General features: G+C 38.6%; 1 protein-coding gene across 2 annotated transcripts in view; it reads left to right on the top strand.

Annotated features, from left to right (window-relative positions):
• Acyp2 (acylphosphatase 2, muscle type) overlaps window positions 1-21,037 on the top strand; it is a 143,617-nt gene that overhangs the window by 21,071 nt on the left and 101,509 nt on the right. The window contains exon 4 of one of the 2 annotated variants that reach the window (XM_017314816.2): window positions 13,179-14,539. The exons of the other annotated variant lie outside the window; for it this stretch is intronic. Coding sequence (XP_017170305.1) covers window positions 13,179-13,212 — 34 coding nt within the window. The 3' untranslated portion in view covers window positions 13,213-14,539. Of the gene's footprint in view, window positions 1-13,178; window positions 14,540-21,037 lie in introns of those variants that run through there. 2 annotated transcript variants of the gene reach the window in all.

Here is a 21,037-nt window from a genome sequence, read left to right as displayed (position 1 = left end):
AAAAGAACTCACATGATATGCACTCACTGATAAGTGGATATTAGCCCAGAAACTTAGAATACTCAAGATACAATTTGCAAAACACATGAAACTCAAGAAGAAGGAAGGCCAAAGTGTGGATACTTCGTTCCTCCTTAGAATTGGGAACAAAATACCCATAGAAGGAGTTACAGAGACAAAGTTTGGAGCTGAGACTGAAGGAAGGTCTATCCAGAGACTGCCCCATCTGGGGCTCCATACCATAATCAGCCACCAAACACAGACACTTTGTCTGGCTACAAAAGTTAGCCAGTTCAGACTCTGTATCCTCTACTACTAGGTGATAGTACTAATACCTAGGGTACATGTGAATAGCAGTATTCACTAAGGTCATTTGCAGATTCCAGAAAGTTTTCACTACACTGGATCTCCACACCACTCCCCTCCAAATGCCCCCTTCCAATTCCAGCTGTCTCTCCCTGCACTCTCTCTCTCCATCCTCCTTTCAGCCTGTTCCCTCCTGCTCCCTTTTCTACCTGACCCCAGGTAGCTGGGTGTTGAGGTAGATCAATTCCAAGCTTTCTGAGGAACCATCATATTAATTTTCATAGTGGTTGTACAAGTTTGCTCTCCCACTAGCAGTGGAGTAGTGTTTCTCTTGCTTCATATCTTCACCAGCATGAGCTGTCACAAGTGTTATTGATCTTAGCCATTCTGACAGGCGTAAGATGGAATATCAAAGTAGTTTTGATTTGAATTTCCCTGATGGCTAAGGATACTGAACATATCTTTGTTTCTCAGACATTTGAGTTTCCTCTATTGAGAATTTCTGTTTAGATCTGTGCCTTGTTTTAATTGGACTGTTTGGTTTTTTTAATATCTAGTTTCTAGAATTCTTTATGTATGTTGGATATTAGCCCTCTACTGGATGTGGAGTTTGTAAAATTTTCTTCCCACTTTGCACACTGTCTCTTTGTCCATTTGATGGTGTCATTTGCCTTATGGAAACTTTTCAGTTTCATGAGGACCTGTTTACTAATTGTTGATCTAAATCCTGCCCATTGTTGTTCTGTTCACAAAGTTTTTTCTTGTGCCAGTGAGTTGAAGCTATTTCCTACTTTCTCTTTAATCAGGTTCATTGTGTTTTATGTTGGTTGAGGGCTTTGATCCACTTAGACTTGAGTTTTGTGCAAGGTGATAAATATAGATTTATTTGTGCTTTCTTTGGGTTGCTATCTAGTTTGACTAGTACCATTTGTTGAAGATGCTTTCTCTTTTTTTTTTCACTTTGTATTTCTGGCTTACTTATAAAAAATATCAAATATCAGATATAGATGTATGGATTTATATCTGGATATTCAATTTCATTACATTGATTAATGCATTTGTTTTTATGCCAATACCATGCAGTTTTTATTACTATTTCTCTGTAGTGCAGCTGAAAATCAGGGACAGTGATACCTCCAGCAGTTCTTTTATTGTTCAAGATTGTTTTATCTATCATGAATTTCTTGTTTTTCTGGTGGTGGCGGGTTTTTTTTCCCCCCATTTGAAATTGAAAATTGTCTTTTCAGGGTCTATAAAGAATTGTGTTGGAGTTTGGACGGGAGGATTGCATTGAATTTGTAGATAGATTTTGGTATGGTGGCCATTTTTAATTCATGTTAATCCTACTGATCCATGAACATGGGAAATCAAAAGATATTATTTAATATCTTTTTAATTTATTTCTTCAAAGACTTTAAGTTTTTATCATACAGGTCTTTCATTTGCTTTGTTAGAGTTACCCTATGATATTTTATATCATTTGAGGTTATTGTTTCTCTGAACTTTTTATTTTTTCTTTTGCAGCTGGATTGTCATTTGTATATAGTAGGGTTGCTGAACTGTTTTAATTAAATATGTACGCAGCCACTTTGCTGGAGGTGTTTATAGGAGTTCCCTGGTATAATTTATGGAGTCACTTATGTTTACTCTCATATCATCTCTGAATAATGATACTTTGACTTCTTCCTTTCCAGTTTTGAACCGCTTGATCTCCTTTAGTTGTCTTATTGCTCTAGAACTTCAACTACTGTACTGAATGGAGTGAGTGCACAGTAGATGATGTTTATGGTGTATTTTTGGATTTTGTTTGCAATTATTTTATTGAGTATTTTGGCATCTGTGTTCATAAGGGAAATTGGTCTTTAATTTTCTTTCTTTTTGAGCCATTACATAGTTTGGGTATTGGGATAACTGTCAGGAGCCATAATGGGAAAAGCTAATAACTAGCTGGTGATCATCCCGAAGTGGCCTGCCTCAGATTATTATATAATCTGAGACAGGTGAGCCCTCATTAAACAAGTTGGTGAGGGACTAATTTTAGGAAAGATTCCTGCTATTAATATGTTTTTCCTGTTATTATTAAACATATATAACAATCACTAATAGAAGCATACCCCCTTTGAAGCACATCTCTGCAGATCCACGAAGATGTACTATCTTGTAGTGAAGCTATATAGACAAATAAATGACTTAAGTTTTAATGATGATCCTACAAGAATTCCTAAAATTATATCTGTGATTATTAAGCTCTTTTATTAATGGGACTGTTACTAGGTCCTTTTCTGATAGTCAAAGCTGCAATGAGAACTCTGCCAGTCTCACAAGTGTCACCAGTTAATTGCTCTTAGATGGTAACCAGACTTTCTCCTACTCAGAGCACATTCCAAGAGGGTGTAAAACAATTACCAAAGATCATAAAAAGGGAATTAACAATTTATTATAGGTGTTAGGACAGAAGATAAAATATTGACTGGGTTTATCTATACAAAACTTCACTAGTAACTTATGGTTTTAAACCTTCAGTGAACCTGTGGAGCTGAGATAGGTGATGGATGTTTAGCCAGATAATTACTCCTAATGGATATGCATGCAAACATCCACTGTTGTAAACTTCTATTTAAGTTTATGATTTGATTTTTGTGTGTAAACTTTTGATGAACTTTTTAATATATGATCATGTATTCTGAATGATGTTTTAAGAGCTGAGGACAAAGAGAAGAGTCAGAACTAAGAGGAACGGAGGTGAGAACTGAGCTGAGATAGGAACTGAGTTGAGTAGACGTTTTTAGACAGAACATTTTTTAGATTAGAAGGAGAATGCAGAGTAGAGTAATTTAGGAATTATAGGTAACATAAAATACTGTGAGATCAATATACAGAATGCAGAGGGAAAGAGGAAAAAAGAAGATGTCACAGAGAGCAGAAGGAGCAGGCAGGCTTCTCCTTACCATGGGACAGAACAGGTCCCATGGTAAGGACAAGGCAGGTTTTGTCTTATTAAAAGAAACAAAGCTTTTTTTCTTACAAACATAGGTTTAATTCATTTATCATTAAAAAGGAAGAATTTTTTCTTTATCTATGTAGTAAAGATTGGAGCGCATTTTTTTTTCCATCCAGAATGAGTGAGTTCTTTCCACACCAGTGCTTGGTCTTTTGCTCCATATGCATATGTAAGTATGGATGTGTGTGTGTGTGTGTGTGTGTGTGTAAAATTGTGAGAATGTATGTGGGGATTGAATTGAATTGCTTTCAGATTTGTGATTTCTTTATTGTTTCTATTTCCATTTTTAGATCTTGGATGGTTTTGTTCATTTCCTTTGCCTGTTTGATTATGTTTTCTTTAAGGGAATACTGTAATTCTTTAAGGGATTTTTGTGTTTCTTCTTTAAGGGCTTCTAGCAGTTTACCTGTGTTCTCTTGTATTTTTTTGTTGTTGTTTTTTGTTTTGTTTTGTTTTGTTTTGTTTTGTTTTGTTTTTCGAGACAGGGTTTCTCTGTATAGCTCTGGCTGTCCTGGAACTCACTCTATAGACCAGGCTGGCCTCGAACTCAGAAATCCGCCTGCCTCTGCCTCCCAAGTGCTGGGATTAAAGGCGTGCACCACCATGCCCGGCTCTCTTGTATTTTTTTAAGGGAGTTATTTTTGTCTGTCTTAAAGCCCTCTGTCATTGTCATGAGAAGTAATTTTAGATTCAAGTCTTGCTTTTCTGGTGTGATGGTGTATCCAGGACTTGCTATGGTTGGGAATTGGGTTCTCATGATGCCAAGCAACCTTGGTTTCTGTTGCTTATGTTCTCCTGTATTTCTTTAAAGACGTTATTTACATCCTTCTTATAGTCCTCCATCATCATCATGAGAAATGACTTTAGATCCATATCTTGATTTTCTGGTGTGATGGTGTATCCTGGATTTGCTATGGTGGGAGAATTGGGTTCTGATGATGCCAAGTAACCTTGCTTTCTGTTGCTTCTTCTTGCCCCCCGCCATCTGATTATCTCAAGTGCTCCCTTCCTTCAATATATCTGATTGGAGCCTGTTCTTCCTGTAATCCTGGTTGTGTCAGAACTCCTCAGAGTCCACCTGCCTCTGTGATCCTGTGATTCTGGGATCCTGTGATCCTAGATTCTGGGTGTGTCACTAGATCTTCAGATGGCAAGAGGCAAGCACAAGAACATAAATGTCAAAGTATTGGGAGTCAAGCTACCTCTGGGTCTCTGAGATCTATGTGTGACCAAACTCCTGTGATCCTGGGATCTCAGGATCCCGGGATCCTGTGATTCAAGCTGTGTTAGCACTCCTGAAATTCGAGCCTCCTCTGGGTGCTGTGGGACTAGTTGCAGAGTTTGTGCCTAAAATAAACAGGGAACCTGGAAGGAGCCTGAGCCACTGGTCAGGTGGGATTCCCATGTCCCTGGATCCTGCTGGTCACAGTCACTCCTGGTGGTGTTGGAACAGATGTTGTGTCATACTCACCCCTGATACTATGATCTTGGGCTTGCTAAAGCGCCTGGGAATCGAGCCTCTTCTGTGTGCTGTGGGACTGGCTGCAGAGTTTGTGCCAAAGTTAAACCAGTGCAGACCAGCCTGTGTATGTTTTCTATGTATAGGTCTGAGATAGCTCCTGGGTAGGTGTGCATGTGTGACCAGCTGGGAACACAAAGCGGTATAGTAAAAAACTGTACACTGCATATAGTGCTCAACATGGGGTAAGAATTTACTAATAATTTAAGTATTCTGGGATGGAATATTTGGGCACACACACAAATGATATAAATCTAGGAGTGGTGAGAACTGTTATCTCAGTGAGCAGAACTGAGTCATGTGGTTCCAACGTGCAAAACTATATAGCAAAGAAACACAGCCACTGGCTGGGATTTACCCTCCTGGGAAGAGACAATGAGAAACAAACAATAAAGCTACCTACTTCCATCTACCAGATAAATAACTGATAGAGATTTATAAGTCTGATTTGTTTTTAAGGATGGAAGGGAATATATAGATTTTGCCTGAGCCACATGGGAATTTCTCTCTGAGTTTCAAAATTAATACAAAGAGCTTAAGATGAGAGGCAGAGAGGCAGACAGTAGACACAACAGATATTAAGCTTCACAGAAGAAAGAAGCTACGTAAAATGAATGAATAAATGATTTAAAGATATATAAATGTCTTGCCAGGACAATTTCTCGGGATATTTGAACATGTGCAACACCGATTTCTGAGATTGTCTGCTTAATATGATAAAAATTAAAGCCTATAAATAGGCTTATAAATAAATAAAAGAAATTTAATTAAAGTTAAATACAGAGATATATAAATATTGAGGCTTTTGATCTTTAAAAAAATATTTTGAAAGCAGAATGTAGAGAGCTTAGCCTATCTCAGAAAGTAGAAATGTAGGCTTTGAGAACTGTACAGAGAAAAAAAGGCATACTACAATATATACCCACAGAGATATTAATCTCTATAATAGGGAGAATTCAAATTTACACAGATAAATAAATAATTTAGGTCTTAATCTCATGAAGGGCAGGGCAGGAGACAATAGAAACACTGTCTCAATGGTTAACATTTGTTTAGATTGGTTTAATTACTTTAAACTGTTTTAAATATCAAAGGGAAAAAAGCTCTGTATTTGTATTGACAAGAAAGAACAATAGGCTCTAGACAACTTCCAGAAAGATATAGATCAGATATGATAAGAAAAGGCCTCCTAAAGGTCTCAAAAATTTTGGGAAATTAAAACAAGACAGATAAATTGATCTGAGAACAGCCCAATAACTGGCGTAGACATAAAAATGTCTCTAGCCAAAACTTCAACTAAAATGAGACAATAAATCTTATTGGTTATGGAATCCCTAAGATTCTTTATGCCCTCCTTCATATGGCATGAGTGAAGATTTATTACATTTGGTTATTGATAAAACTAACTCATAAAAAGACAGTTGTCTTTTACCTGCTCAAACAAGAAACAATGCATTTATGAAATTCGTAGGCAAATGGATGAATCTGGAGTATATCATCCTGAGTGAGGTAACCCTAATCACAAAAGAACACACATCATATGCACTCACTGATAAGTGGATATTAGCCCAAAAGCCCAGAAGCCCAGAAGCTCTGAATACCCAAGATAAACCACATGAAACTCAAGAAGAAGGAAAATCATAGTGTGGATACTTCTATTCATCTTAGAAGTGGGGAACAAAACACCCATGGAAGGAGTTACAGAGACAAAGTGTGGAGTAGAGACTGAAGAAATGACCATCTAGAGACTGACTCACCTGGGGATCCATCCCATTTACAATCACCAAACCCAGGGACTGTTGTGGATGCCAACAAGTGTTTGCTGACAGGAGCCTGATATAGTTCTCTCCTGAGAGGCTCTGCTAGTGCCTCACAAATACAGAGGTAGATGCTCCCAGCCATCCATTGGACTGAACAAATGATCCCCAATGAAGGAGCTAGAGAAAGGACCCAAGGAGCAGAAGGGGTTTGCAGCCCCATAGGAGGAACAACAATATGAAGTAGCCAGTACTCCCAGAGCTCCCAGGGACTAAACCACCAACCAAAGAACACACATGGTGGGACTCATGGCTCTATCTGTGTATGCAGCTGAGGATGGCCTAGTGGGACATCAATGGGAGGAGAAGCACTTTGTCCTATGAAGGCTCTGCCCCAGTATGGGGTAATGCCATGACCAGGAAGTGATAGTGTGTGGGTTGGTGAGTAGGGGGAGTGGGGAGGGGATAAGGGGAGGGTGTTTTTCAGAGGGGAAACCAGGAAAGGGGATAACATTTGAAATGTAAATAAAGAAAATACCCAATTTTTAAAAAAAGAAATAAAATTTCATCTTTTACTCTATACCCTGCACAACCTACATGAAAATCTTAATGATAGTAAAATTTGGGTTATGAGATTCATATATTACACCTCTGACAAGATTCATCCACTGGGACACGAAACTGACGTGCTGTTCCAGCTCCCTCCTTCCTGATGTTGTCCAGAGACTTGCTTCCAGTACAGCTTTAGGATTGCTGCTGCTGATTTCAGATGAACTCGCTTCATCCAACCTTTCAGACAGATCCAGTCAAGCCCTGAGCCTTTTAAACATACAGAGACTACATAACAGATGCTAAAGGTAGCTTTCTAAAGTGTAACCAAATTTTCTAATTTTCCTACCCCTCCCCACACCTTTAAAGAATTTTTGTCACCCCTATTCAACAGGAAAAAGTTGTGGAGTGTCGTCATCTTGATCCCTTGGGTTTGGGTGTCTGGTTATGGTTATTTTATAAATTATAGATAGGTTGTCGTTTTAAGAAATAATTTAGAAATAGTCATAATTTCGACCTGGAAAGAAATAGATGGGATGGATTACTAATTTTATTCTTGAACAAAACATTATATAGCCATAATCTTACATTGATAGAAATCTTTATAATTTATACAAATTAATGTTATAATTTCATATGTTGGTATGAAATTTACAATGATATAAAATTAAGGTTTTCATTAATATAAATCTATATGTTGATACAAAGTTTAAAATTAATATTGTTACTCTTAGATAGGCATTGTGTAGATACAACACATTTAAGAATACAAGGCTTTGACCCAGTCCTTTTAATAGATCTATTATAAACTGTTTCAGAGGATTAAGTAACACAACTTTACTCAAATAGAAATGGCTAAGAGTTATTGAAATTTAACAGTTCAAATACACTTAGATAGATAGTCTTCAAAAACATCAGAAATACACAGAATATGATATTTAATGTTATTTCATTATTGAAGATCATTTGACAATGAGAGACATCTGCTCCTGACAGCTTCCCCATTCTCCTTCAAAGAAGAATTCAACATCTTTACCTCTAGACGAGGTTACTTACCATGGCAAGGTAGCCACAATACAGAAATTGCCTATTTCAAAATACTGTTCAAAATGAACACTCTATGCCAAATAGTCAACTGATAGTTCTGCCAATACAGAATAAACAATCCTTTATAATCCTACTTTACAAAGGTCTGTCAGATGGCCCTATGCTAAAAGGCTAAAGACAGATGTGCCAACATTCTAAGAAATTAGAGGATTGTCCCAGCAGTCAGCTGTCTCTACAATTTGTTTAAGTTTTAGAAGCTAAATTTTGTGCTTCCTATATACTCAGATAATATTTAATTCATTCTCCAATTTTGGATGAGGTTGAAGACGAACTATAACCCCATCAGCAAACTTAAGTTGTTTAACATTAAAGATATGATACAGAAATAAAAATATGGTTTTCAGATGATGTTACAGCTAAAATCTAAACATAATTCAGGAACAAAATTGTAACTCTTTAAGTTAGGAATGATGGTAGAATACTTTATCTAATTGACAAATATGATAGACTAGATACTAATTGTATATCCTATCTTGAAATGTACATGATTGTTATTGTTCAATTTATGTCTGAGAGAAGAGGGTTTGTTTGTTTTTGTTTTTGTTTTTAAATTGGACAGAAAAAGGTGAAATGTAGTGGGGTGGTTCTGATCAGAAATCTATGTTTACTGACACTGAAGGTCCTCACCCTCAATTGGTTTTTGATCTATCAATAAAATTGCCAGTAGCCAATGGCTGAGCATGGGACAGGACACTGACAATTGAGTAGGTAGGAGGCAGAGAGAGAATCAGAAGACTGGGAGAGAGGAGAAGGAGATGCCATAGCAGAGGAGAAAAGCCAACCAACAATACGAGTTTTCAGGTAAGTGGTCAGATCGACTGGAACTGGAATAGCAAGGGAAGGATTAGAAAGCCCAGTCATTGAGTAGCCAAGTAGTTATCTAAAAATAACTGACATATGTATGTGTTTTCTATGTGCTGATCTGAGATAGTTCCTGGGCAGGTATGTGCATGTGACCAGCCAGGAGCACAAAGTGGTATAGATAAAACTACACACTATACCACTCTATAAATCTTTTGTTTCATTGGGTCATATAGTGTCATACTCCTTGATGTACTACAAGGAAAACTACCACATTATTTTTGGATACTGATGCTTTGAATAGAATTGATATCCTCTTAGGCAGGCAAAAGGACAAAGAAATGGGACTAAGAAGTCAGTGACAGTGTCTGGTTATGTATTGCTTATATCATTCTTGTGGGGTTTCAGATAAAAGAGATAAACATGAAATGTCTAAATGCAATGTGAAAATAAAGGGAGAAAAATCCATGATAACACTTTAGCATGATACCTGGCAAATAGCATGAAACCAACAAGCCTCACTGCTAATAAATGACCAGTCATACTGTGCTTTGTACATGCTTAGTGGCAGTTCGACTGCTGTCCTAATATGCCCCTAGCTTCTAGCTGTCTGTGTTATCCTTGAAGAACTGGACTAGAGAAATAAATTTGGTTGTTGTCAATATATATATATACTTAATTAGGATTAACCAAGAAGAGTTTGTGTAATGATATCCAAGCAGGAGAAAGAAGACAGTAGGGAATGCTAACTAAGCCTAATTAACATTATAAATTATGATGTTATCAAAAATGAACATATTTAGGAATAAAAGAATGAATTTGTTTCTGTGGTAAGATACACTACGTTATTAGAAATTCAAAGCATAGTAAGAGATGTTCTAGAAAGCCCAGACTTAAGCGTGGTTATGTTCATAGTGTTCCATTGTGTTCAAGCTATTGAAAAGACACTACTTTGAAAGTTCTGTGGCAATGAAGGCTAAGTCATCTTTAGTTTCTTTGGTTTCATCCCAAGATATGGAAATATAGAACACAGCTGGGGCCATGACTTCAGAGGCCTGGCTGTGGCTCCTGCTCCCTGCTGTTCTCTCTAACATGCCAGCGGCCTGAAGGCCATACTGCAGATGTCTGCCTGTTTTCTTTTCCTTTTTTGTTTTATTTTCTTAGAAGAAAAGACTTACGGTTTTTTTGTTTTTTGTTTTGAAATTGGATTGTATGAATCCAGTTGTAGAGGCGAGTTCTGTCAACATTTTTGATAAGAACCATTTTGAATCTATTATTAAACCTAGTTTTTGGGATAAACTTTTTTAAACATCTTATTTTTAATTGTTTTAAGTTAATATAGAGAGTTAAAACAGTGGACATGAATTGTTTATTAAATACTTCAAAAATACATTTTTTCTTAAACTCAAAATAGTGGTCTTGTAAAACAAAGAACATTTACACTCGGAGACAGTGAGCCAATTTCTAGAATTAAAATTATATCTTGATTGCTACATATTTTTAAAGCCATGTGTCACATATCTCCCTCCCAAACTTCAAAGACTTGTTATCTGTCTGAGGGAATGATCAAAAGGTTCCATAGTCTGGAAAATTGCCTCATAATACAAGGAATGCCTGACAGCATGGGGGCTGGGTAGGTGGAGAAAAAGAAGTGCTTCAGGGAATCCTGCTGGCTCACTAGCAAACACACTTCCTCTAAAACCCTCGAATAGTAAAACTGTCTCAGAAACTAGCTGGGTAGGTCAAAGCTTTGCAGCACCCAGCCTGGGCCTCAAATCTGCCCTTCTGCTTGTTCTGCAAGTGAAAATTTGCACAGCCACAAACATTTATTTGTATTTATGGTTGCTTTTTTCTGTGTCTCATTGGCAAAGTCAAGTTGCTGCAGCAGTCTAGAGGACTATGTGGCCTAAAATATTTACTATCTAGGGTTTGAAATATAAAAGTTTTTGACTCTTATGTAGATATTTTGTTGTAAAAGAACAAACCTCCTGCATAGTTTGTTTGACTGGTTGATCCCTAGTATCCTGTCCCCCTAGTATCCTGTGCTTCTGTACTTTCAACAATATAGTTTTAACAATCTATATGCAATTACATGAGTTCCCAGTTGAAATTAAAATTAGTACCTCTTCCATGGACATGTAACATTGTATAACATATGAAACACAAACAATATCCTGCTTTAATCAGTATATGACTTTGTTTTGAGTTTCTGTCTGCTGCAGTAGTAAATTAGAATTAAGCAATAGATTTTAGTTTTTGAACAATTAGATGGTGTTTGGTTCAGTTATTGAGCACTTAAAAAGCCTTTTCCCTGGTAGACTATGGCATGAGTTTCTTTGCAAATAAATAAGATTTTTCGAGGTTTTTTTTCTTTTGAGAGAATCTCAAATCACTTTGCTAACATTTTCCCCATTGTTCTAGGAAGGGTTTTTGTCTGTTTGTTTGTTTGCTTGTTTTTATGCAAATAGGTGGGTTTTAAAGCTGTTCACTGAAAATATAGACAACTTGGGCATTTTTTTTTTCATGGAATAGTCAACAAGGAGCTGTAAATTTTTTTATTTACTATGAAGTGTGTGTGTGTGCATGTGTGTGTGCATGTGTGTGTGCATGTGAGTGTAAGTGCCCTGGGAGGTCAGACGATGTTAGATCTTCTAGAGAGCTACTGGATATGGGTGCTCGAACTGAACTCAGGCCCTTTGCAAGAACAACATGCAAACATTCCTGCTGCACCGTTTTTCCAGCTCTAAAAAAAAATTTGCTTGCTTTCTTTTTCCTTCCTTCCTTCCTTCCTTCCTTCCTTCCTTCCTTCCTTCCTTCCTTCCTTCCTTTCTTTCTTTCTTTCTTTCTTTCTTTCTTGACACTTTATAAACGAATCTGGCCTTCAATTTATAGCGAAATACCTGCCTCTGCCTCCTGTGTGCTAGGATTAAAGGCATGGACTTTAAAATTTTATTTTATTTTGCTTTTGAGACAGGGTTTCTCTTTACATAGTCCTGGCTATCCTGGAACTTGATTTGTAGAACAGACTGGCTTTGAGCTCAGAGATCCACCTGCCTCTACCTTTCAAGTACGGAGTGCTGTGATTAAAAGAAGTGCCACCACACGCAGTAAAAAATTATTTATTTTTCTTTTTTCATTAATTAATTAATTAACTTTACATTTCTACCACAGTCCCCTCCCTCCTCTCTTCCCAGTCCTACCCTCCCATCCCCCTTCTCCAAGGAGAAGGAGCGCCCCCTCACACCTTGTGCCCTGGCACATTAAGTCTTATCAGGTCTAGGCATATCCTCTCCCACTGAGACAGACAAGGACAAGCCCAGCTAGGTCAAAGGGATCCAAAGGCAAGCAACAGAGTCTGAGTCAGAGACAGCCCCTCCCCCCAAAAGTTGGAGAACCCACATGAAGATGAAGCTGCACATCTGCTACATATGTATGGGGGTCTAGGTCCAGCCCCTGCATGCTTTTTGGTTGGTGGTTCATTCTCTGTAAGTCCCCTTGGCCCAGGTTAGCTGGCTCTGTAGGTCTTCTTGTGGTATTCTTGACCCCTCCAGCTCCTTCAATCGTCCCTTCCACCCCTGACTCTTCCATAAGATTCCTTGAGCTCTGTCTAATGTTTGGCTGTGGGTCTCTGCATCTGTTTCCATCATCTGCTGAATGAAACCTCTCAGATGACAGATATTTTTTATTATATGATTGTTCTTTAGTGCATGTATGTTCAAATTATGACATTGAAAAATATAGATATGATTATGTGTGTGCATGCACACATTCAAAACCTAGAAGCAACATTTAGGAGCTGGTCCTCTCCTGCAATGGGTTTTTAGAATTGGCCTCAGTTTCTCAGGCTTGTTTGTATAAAAAATCCTTTGCTCACAAGGCCCTCTCAAGGGCCTCTGTAACTCCAGGTTCAGTGTTAGCATGATGTGTTTGTACACTTGCTGAGCACCTTTAGTATACTATATCATCATTGAGTAGACACTACATTTCAGGGTTCACTGTTGATGCTATTTCCAGTTTGGATATATAGCATGTATCTGCCCCATCATCTCCTGTGTGTCTGCCTCTGTTAATTTCTCCTCTCCATTAAACCCTGGCAACTACTTGTTTTTTACTGTTTCCATGGTTCTTCCTCTTCCAGAATGTCATTCATAGTAGTTGGAATCACCCAGTAGGTCATCTTCACGTTGGTCCAAAGGTACGTTTTTAACCTTAGAACCCTTCATATTTTTTGCGCCTTGATAGTCATCTTACTTTTAATTGCTGAATACTATGCCCTTGCTTGTGTACGCCATAGCTTCTTATTAAAGAAAACCTTCTTGTTTAAGTTTTCTCAATTACACACTAATTACTATCAAATTATTAATATTGTTTTTGTGTTAGAGATGGAACCCAGGCCTTCATGCATAGCAAGAATACACTCTGCCACTTGAACGACATTCCTTCTTTCAGTTTCCTAAAACCTGTTACTGTGAGTTAGGTGTGGTGGTTCACACCTAAAATCCTTGGGGGCTGAAACAGGATTGCTATGACTTTGAGGACAGCCTGGGATACAGATGCACTGTCTCAAAACATAAGACAAAACAAAACTTATTACTTATTACTTTTTTATTTTTGTACAATTTTTGTTGTTCACATTGTGTTTCTAGACAGGGTCTTGCTGTACATCTTTGGTTTGCCTTGAATCCCTGATTTTCCTGTTTTAGCTTTCCAAGGGCTATGTGTACCATTTTGCCATATATATATATATACATACATATATATATATTTACATGCACATATGTATATATTTGTGTGTATGTGAATTTATAGTGTAATAAGGGGAACATAAACATTTTTTAAAAACTTCTCTATTTTCTAAAAACTTAAAGCATATTTCAATATACTTACTACAAAATAATTATTTTTTAATCCATAAAATGGTTTGTGTGATTATAAAGGCAAAAGTGAAAAGGTTCTTGCCTTCTACCAATCAGGGAAAGCATACATCCTGACATACTTTCTGTCTATTACCTCCTGCCTATGTGTGATCAAGCCCATCCTGAGCAATTGGGGCAACAGACCTTGTTTATTGAAGTGAAAACAAATGGCTTGTTATCTTACATGAACAGCCCCAAGCATTCCAGGAAGTTATTTGTCCTTGGGCAAGTGAAGCTTACAAGTTAGAGGCATTTTGATTACAACTGTCTTAACCATAGTAATTAAAACTTAAACCACAACTTTAGCCCTCACAGGGGTCCTCTGTTCACTTGCCTGAGGAGTCTTGGTCAGTTGCTGTCCTGCTTTTTTGGAGTGTTTTGAAAAATATCATTAGAGGGTTATAAACAGATGATTTGGTTACCAATTAAAACTGAGAGATTGCCCAGGAAGTTGGAGGGGGGATGGGATGGGAGAGACAGGAATGAGCCAGTAAAAGGAGTTGATCCTAGGTAACAATGACTAGTCAGGAATGCTGTATCAAAATGAGTTAGCAATAGCCACAGGGAGCTACAGAGCATGGAAGGAAGGGAAAGGAGAAAATAGAAAAGTAATGTAAAGAATTGTGTTTGTGGATTTCTGAGTTCGAGGCCAGCCTAATCTACAGAATGAGCTCCAGGACATCCAGGGCTATACAGAGAAACCATGTCTTAAAAAAACAGAAAAAAAAAAAAAAAGAATTGTGTTTGGTCTGGGGTGAAAGGGATGAAGTCCCTTTCTAGTCAGTTTCTCAACAGCATGTTGAGAAAAGGCTCTTTTGTAGATTTAATAGATAAAAAGTGGAATAAAGGGAGGTATTATATTGTGAGAGCCATATAATATAAGGTAAGACCATAAATATAAGGACAGTTCAGCAGAATGAAGTAAGTTGGTGAGACGCCAAGAAGGAGGGGACCAGGTGCATGTACATTAGGACAGTTGGTTGAAATTTTATCTGGTCCCTATGTTTGAGACTTCATCTTAAACCAGTTTGTATTTGTTGGTGTGGAAGCAGCATTGTTCTTGGAGGAGAGCACAAATCCCATCCATAATGGTAGTTAGGTCTAGTCAGAGTATTGTATCGGGAAAACAAAAATGGAGTTACTTCTGAAGGATGTTAAGCTGATCTGAGATTTAACTAAGGTTTTTTTTGAGAGTTGATGAGACAGAGAGGTTAACGGATGCAAAGAAGGCTTTAGACCAGGTGTTTCAGTTCTAAGTCTTGAAAACAATGCCCAGAAGGGCAAGAAGAGAGGTGAACTGGATGGCTCATGGCTCATTAGTTTTTTTCAGGGGTCACCCAAACTTCTTCCAGTGATTTGGGAGTACCAATTTCACTCTAACTGCTTCAAACTGGCAAATGTGCCATGTAGAAGGGGCAGCAGTTAGAGTGCCTCAAAAGCGAATCAGCCACAGGGCCACAACAAAACTTAATAGACGGCTCAGAACATAAGCCAGGAAGTAAGAGTTATACAACTTTGTGGGAAACACTGAGAGACAAAGTTAATGAGGGAAATTTTTACACCATGAATAGATAAGTTAATAAAAGGTTAAATATAAAGGTAATATAAGGTTACATGTAACTGTATAACTGGCTGGACCCTATACCAGCATTCTATAGAAGGATAAGGTAAAGATTATTTATATCAGACTCTTGCAGAAGGAACAGGCTCCTGGAAACTTTGTTAAGGAAGTCAGTTAAATTCATGTTCTACATGACAATTTAAAAAAGAAATAGAATCTTATTTGAGTCATTTTTACAGGATTGTCTAGCAAAGTTCAGAAGACACCACTTGGATAGTCTGAGTAACTTTCCAAAGCTATGTGTTTGATGATCTGGCAGCCTCTTCATCAGTGAACATGGGTGGTTCTGTTATAGACCTTTGCTAAGAGGAAGAACTGAATGCCAGTGTAAAGGGCAAGGCCAATTGAACTAGCATGGACATCACATATGAGATGGTGGCAGGCTTAGGTACAAGGGTTCCCTGTTCACAACATCCTCATATGTCAGTTAGGAGACACTGAGGACACAGAGTAGTTTCTTGGTTGTTTTAGTATGTGCAGACTCTAAGATCTTCCTCTGGACAAGAGAATCCATCCAGAGCCAGGATAGGGGACTAGAGGAAACTTTTAGATACATTTTCTTAGATCTAAGGTGGGCAAGTCTAATCTATGTCCAGAGCCAGATTTCCAATTTACTAAATCACCATGTGGCAATTTTCTGATACTATCCATACCCAGTAGACATTTTAATCACTTTCTGATACTACCCATACCCAGAAGACATTTTAATCACTTTCTGATATTATCCATACCCAGAAGATACTTTAATCACTTTCTGATATTATCCATACCCAGAAGATACTTTAATCACTTTCTGATATTATCCATACCCAGAAGACATTTTAATCACTTCTGATATTATTCATATCCAGAAAACATTTTAAGCCCTATAAGACCAAATTCAGTGATCCCCATATGCACAACCAGTGTCTGAAGATGGGAACAGACAACCCTGAAAGTTTTACAAATATTTTAGAAATTGTAGAGATAAAAACAGGATTGTCCAGGCTTGATATCCAGTAGAAAAATGGCAGGCATTCTGGCTCTAGATGCATTTGCAAGCTAGAGCTGAATAGCAGGGACAAAAAAGGTTGAGTTGAGCTGAGCATTATGTTTGGGAGTGGATGGCTCAGACTATACTACCATCCTACCTCTTGAACTTCTTTAAATCAATTTAGACATTAAAATAAAAAGTTCTGAATTTGGGCTGACAGTGACTATTTGACCAGTGCATATTAAAATCAGATTTGGACTTAGATCCAAACAAGTGAACCTGGTATGAGGTCTCCTAAATGGAGCTTTTTTAGATTAGACTACAGCCAAGATAAGATTATGTCCTTTGGATGGGACACATGATGGGTTCTGGACCAAAATAAAACAGGGATAAGAATCCAGCCTCTTGAAGCATTCACCAAGTTTGAATTGACCAGAGACATCTGGAAAGTAACGTCCAGAGACTACAGGGGCAATGGAAAGCTTTGTCACACTGTCCAGGGAAGAGAATTCCAAGAATTCTTGGGCCAAACATTCTTACAACTGGTAGAAAGTCCCAGCTTTCAACCAAGTGAATTTCAAACTGAGATAAGGGGAGGGCGCTCCTGTGAGCCAATGTGACTTAAACTGGCATGCCACCAACAGATTGGGAAAGGATCTTTTCCTATCCTAAATCAGATAGAGGACTAATATCTAATATATATAAAGAACTCAAGAAGGTGGACTCCAGAAAATCTAATAACCCCATTAAAAAATGGGGCTCAGAGCTGAACAAAGAATTCTCCCCTGAGGAATACCGAATGGCTGAGAAGCACCTGAAAAAATGTTCAACATCCTTAATCATCAGGGAAATGCAAATCAAAACAACATTGAGATTCTACCTCACACCAGTCAGAATGACTAAGATCAAAAATTCAGGTGACAGCAGATGCTGGCGAGGCTGTGGAGAAAGAGGAACACTCCTCCATTGTTGGTGGGATTGCAAGCTTGTACAACCACTCTGGAAATCAGTCTGGCAGTTCCTCAGAAAATTGGACATAGAACTACCAGAGGATCCCGCAATACCTCTTCTGGGCATATATCCAGAAGATGTTCCAACCGGTAAGAAAGACACATTCTCCACTATGTTCATAGCAGCCTTGTTTATAATAGCCAGAAGCTGGAAAGAACCCAGATGCCCCTCAACAGAGGAATGGATACAGAAAATGTGGCACATTTACACAATGAAGTACTACTCAGCTATTAAAACGAATGAATTTATGAAATTCCTAGGCAAATGGATGGACCTGGAGGGCATCATCCTGAGTGAGGTAACCCAATCACAAAGGAACTCACACAATATGTACTCACTGATAAGTGGATATTAGCCCAGAAACTTAGGATACCCAAGATATAAGATACAATTTGCTAAACGCATGAAACTCAAGAAGAATGAAGACCAAAGTGTGGACACTTTGCCACTTCTTAGAATTGGGAACAAAACACCCATGGAAGGAGTTACAGAGACAAAATTTGGAGCTGTCACGAAAAGATGGACCATCTAGAGACTGCCATATCCAGGGATCCATCCCATAATCAGCTTCCAAACGCTGACACCATTGCATACACTAGCAAGATTTTATTGAAAGGACCCAGATGTAGCTGTCTCTTGTGAGACTATGCCGGGGCCTAGCAAACACAGAAGTGGATGCTCACAGTCAGCTATTGGATGGATCACAGGGCCCCCAATGGAGGAGCTAGAGAAAGTATCCAAGGAGCTAAAGGGATCTGCACTCCTATAGGTGGAACAATAATATGAACTCACCAGTACTCCCGAGCTCGTGTCTCTAGCTGCATATGAATCAGAAAATGGCCTAGTCGGCCATCAGTGGAAAGAGAAGCCCATTGGTCGTGTAAACTTTATATGGCTCAGTACAGGGGAATGACAGGGCCAAGAAGTGGGAGTGGGTGTGTGGGTGGGGGAGCGTGTGGGGGGACTTTTGGGATAGCATTGGAAATATAAATGAAATAAATACCCAATTAAAAAAAAAAAAGGAAAGGCTACCTGCTAGGCTTGGTAATTTTAACAGTTCTTGTGCTTTAAGGAGTCATTCAAGAATGCTTTTAGCTGGAGGAAAGTTATCAAAGTGGTTTCTCCCTAAGAACAATCATTAATGCAATGTGAAGGATGAGTTGAAGTAATAGAATGGGGGGGGGCAGAAACATAACAGACTACTGAATTAGTTTTTAGAATGAATGAAGATAGGAAATATTATGCATGTAGACAACTAACCAAGGGACAATAAAGCTATTTGAACTGGTCTCTCAATAAGTCTTCATCTTTGACCCACCTTAAGGCAAAGAACTGTACCCTAGGCCCTAGATTAATGAATCTTCAGGCAGAAAATCCATAGAACTCTTTATCAATACTTAATAGCCAGTTTTTCATATTATCTCTCTAAAATTACTTCAAATCCACATTGGAGTAGTGAGTAAGAGTCACTGAGCCTGACTTGTTGTCAAGAGTACAACCTAGCACAGCGCTCAGATGACACCATTCCTCCCATTGCTGACTAGGCACTTTTTCAGCAATGCTGAGACTGCATTTACTGCTCCATTGCTACCTCCATGGAGCCTTCATTTCCTCTCCTAGGGGCAGTCTAAAATTTCTTAAATATTTTATCAATGTATTTATTTATTTATTTATTTATCTATTTATTTATTTATTTATTTATTTATTTATGTATGTATGTATATGGGTGCACTGTAGCTGTACAGATAGTTGTGAGCCTTCATGTGGTTGTTAGGAATTGAATTTTTAAGACCTCTGCTCACTCCAATCAGCCCCACTTGCTCTGGTCAACTCTGCTCGCTCAGGCACACTGTAGCTGTTTTCAGACGAGCCAGAAGAGGGCGTCAGTTTTCACTATGGATGGTTGTGAGCCACCATGTGGTTGCTGGGATTTGAACTCAGGACCTTTGGAAGAGCAGTCAGTGCTCTTACCCACTGAGCCATCTCGCCAGCCCCCAATGTATTTTTTTAATCCTTTGAGAAATTTATATACGTATACAATGTATTTTGTACATAATACCCCTGACTCCTCCCTTAACTCCTCTCAGACCCCTCATTTCCCCCACCCTTCCCCATTTTGTGTACTCTTTTATACAAACCACTGAGTCCAATTTGTGCTGCCCATAAACTCATGGGGTTAGGGCCATCACAGGAGTATAGTCAACCTATCAGAGGCCAAATGTATAAAGAAAACTAATTTTCCTTCCTCTAGAAGCCATCAAGTGTCTATCAGATGGGGCTCACGATCCTCTCCCCTATGGTGGTGGTTTTAATGAGAATGGCCCCTATAGGCTCATATATTTGAATGTTTGGTCGTTAGTTGGTCTGTTGTCTCTCTCTGCCTTCTGTCTGTGGATCAGGATGTAAAACTTTTAGCTATTGCTCCAGGGTCATGCTTGTCTGCTTCCTACCATGATAATAATGAACTAACCCTCTAAACCTGTAAGCAGGCCCCAGTTAAATGCTTCCTTTTATAAGAGTTGCCTTGGTCATCGTGCTTCTTCACAGTGATAGAACAGTAACTAAGATATCCCTTCATCCTAAAATGTTGAGAAGTTTGATATTTTGTAAGTCTTATGCAGACAGCTACAGCTATTATGAGTTGATAATTTTATCAGTCCTGTCGTGTGCTGAAGACACTTAGTCTGTGACAAGTTATTCTCAGCTGACGAAATGAGCCATTCAAAGCAAATTAGAGGATGTAAAGGCAGATTTATTGGGAAGCAACTCTCAGGTTCAATGGTCCCAAGGAACAAGACCAGGGAAGTTGCCATGGGAGGGGAAAAAGGAAGAGAAAAAGAGCATGCACTTGCAAAGAGAGAGAAAATGCAAAGAGAAGGAAAGAGACAAAAATGTCTTAATTATAAAGGGAAGAGCTTTGGGGGGAGGAGGAGAAGTTCAGCATAGAGGGTGAAGTATGCCAGCTATGCCCTGTAACAGGTAGGGACTGAAGGATGTTTGGAGAACCTGGAGGCCAGGTCCACTCTGGTATGTAAAATATGTACTTCAGCCATTTTTTCCCCAGGTCAGAATCCCAACATCCCTGCCTTTTGTTGATAATGAATAAGGGGCACTGTGATCATCTGTGACTACTTCATGCTGGCATTGGGGTGCTATTTGGAGAGGGAGTTCAAAAAGCTGGAATGTTGGCCAAGTCCAGGAAGAGCAGGGTGCTTAACTTGTTCAGGTTGTGTTTATCTGGGATTACCTGCTTTTGAAGCTGTGCTGTATGCAGTCTTTGAAGGAACACCTGGACCAGACAGGATGCTGGAACATGTGTGTGTGTGTGTGTGTGTGTGTGTGTGTGTGTGTGTGTGTGTGTGTGTTAGGGCAGAAGATAAAGTTAAGGAGTTTAGGATAAAAACTTTCTTGTGTGTACGTTTGAAACTTTTAGGCCCATGATCTTGGTAGTTAGGGTGGTTCCAGGACCAGGGAAA

The sequence above is a fragment of the Mus musculus genome, chromosome 11, assembly GCF_000001635.26.
Source record: "Mus musculus strain C57BL/6J chromosome 11, GRCm38.p6 C57BL/6J".
Lineage (NCBI taxonomy): Eukaryota > Metazoa > Chordata > Mammalia > Rodentia > Muridae > Mus > Mus musculus.
The sequence above is the reverse complement of the archived record's forward strand: the minus strand, read 5'-3'. Positions and strand labels throughout refer to the sequence as shown.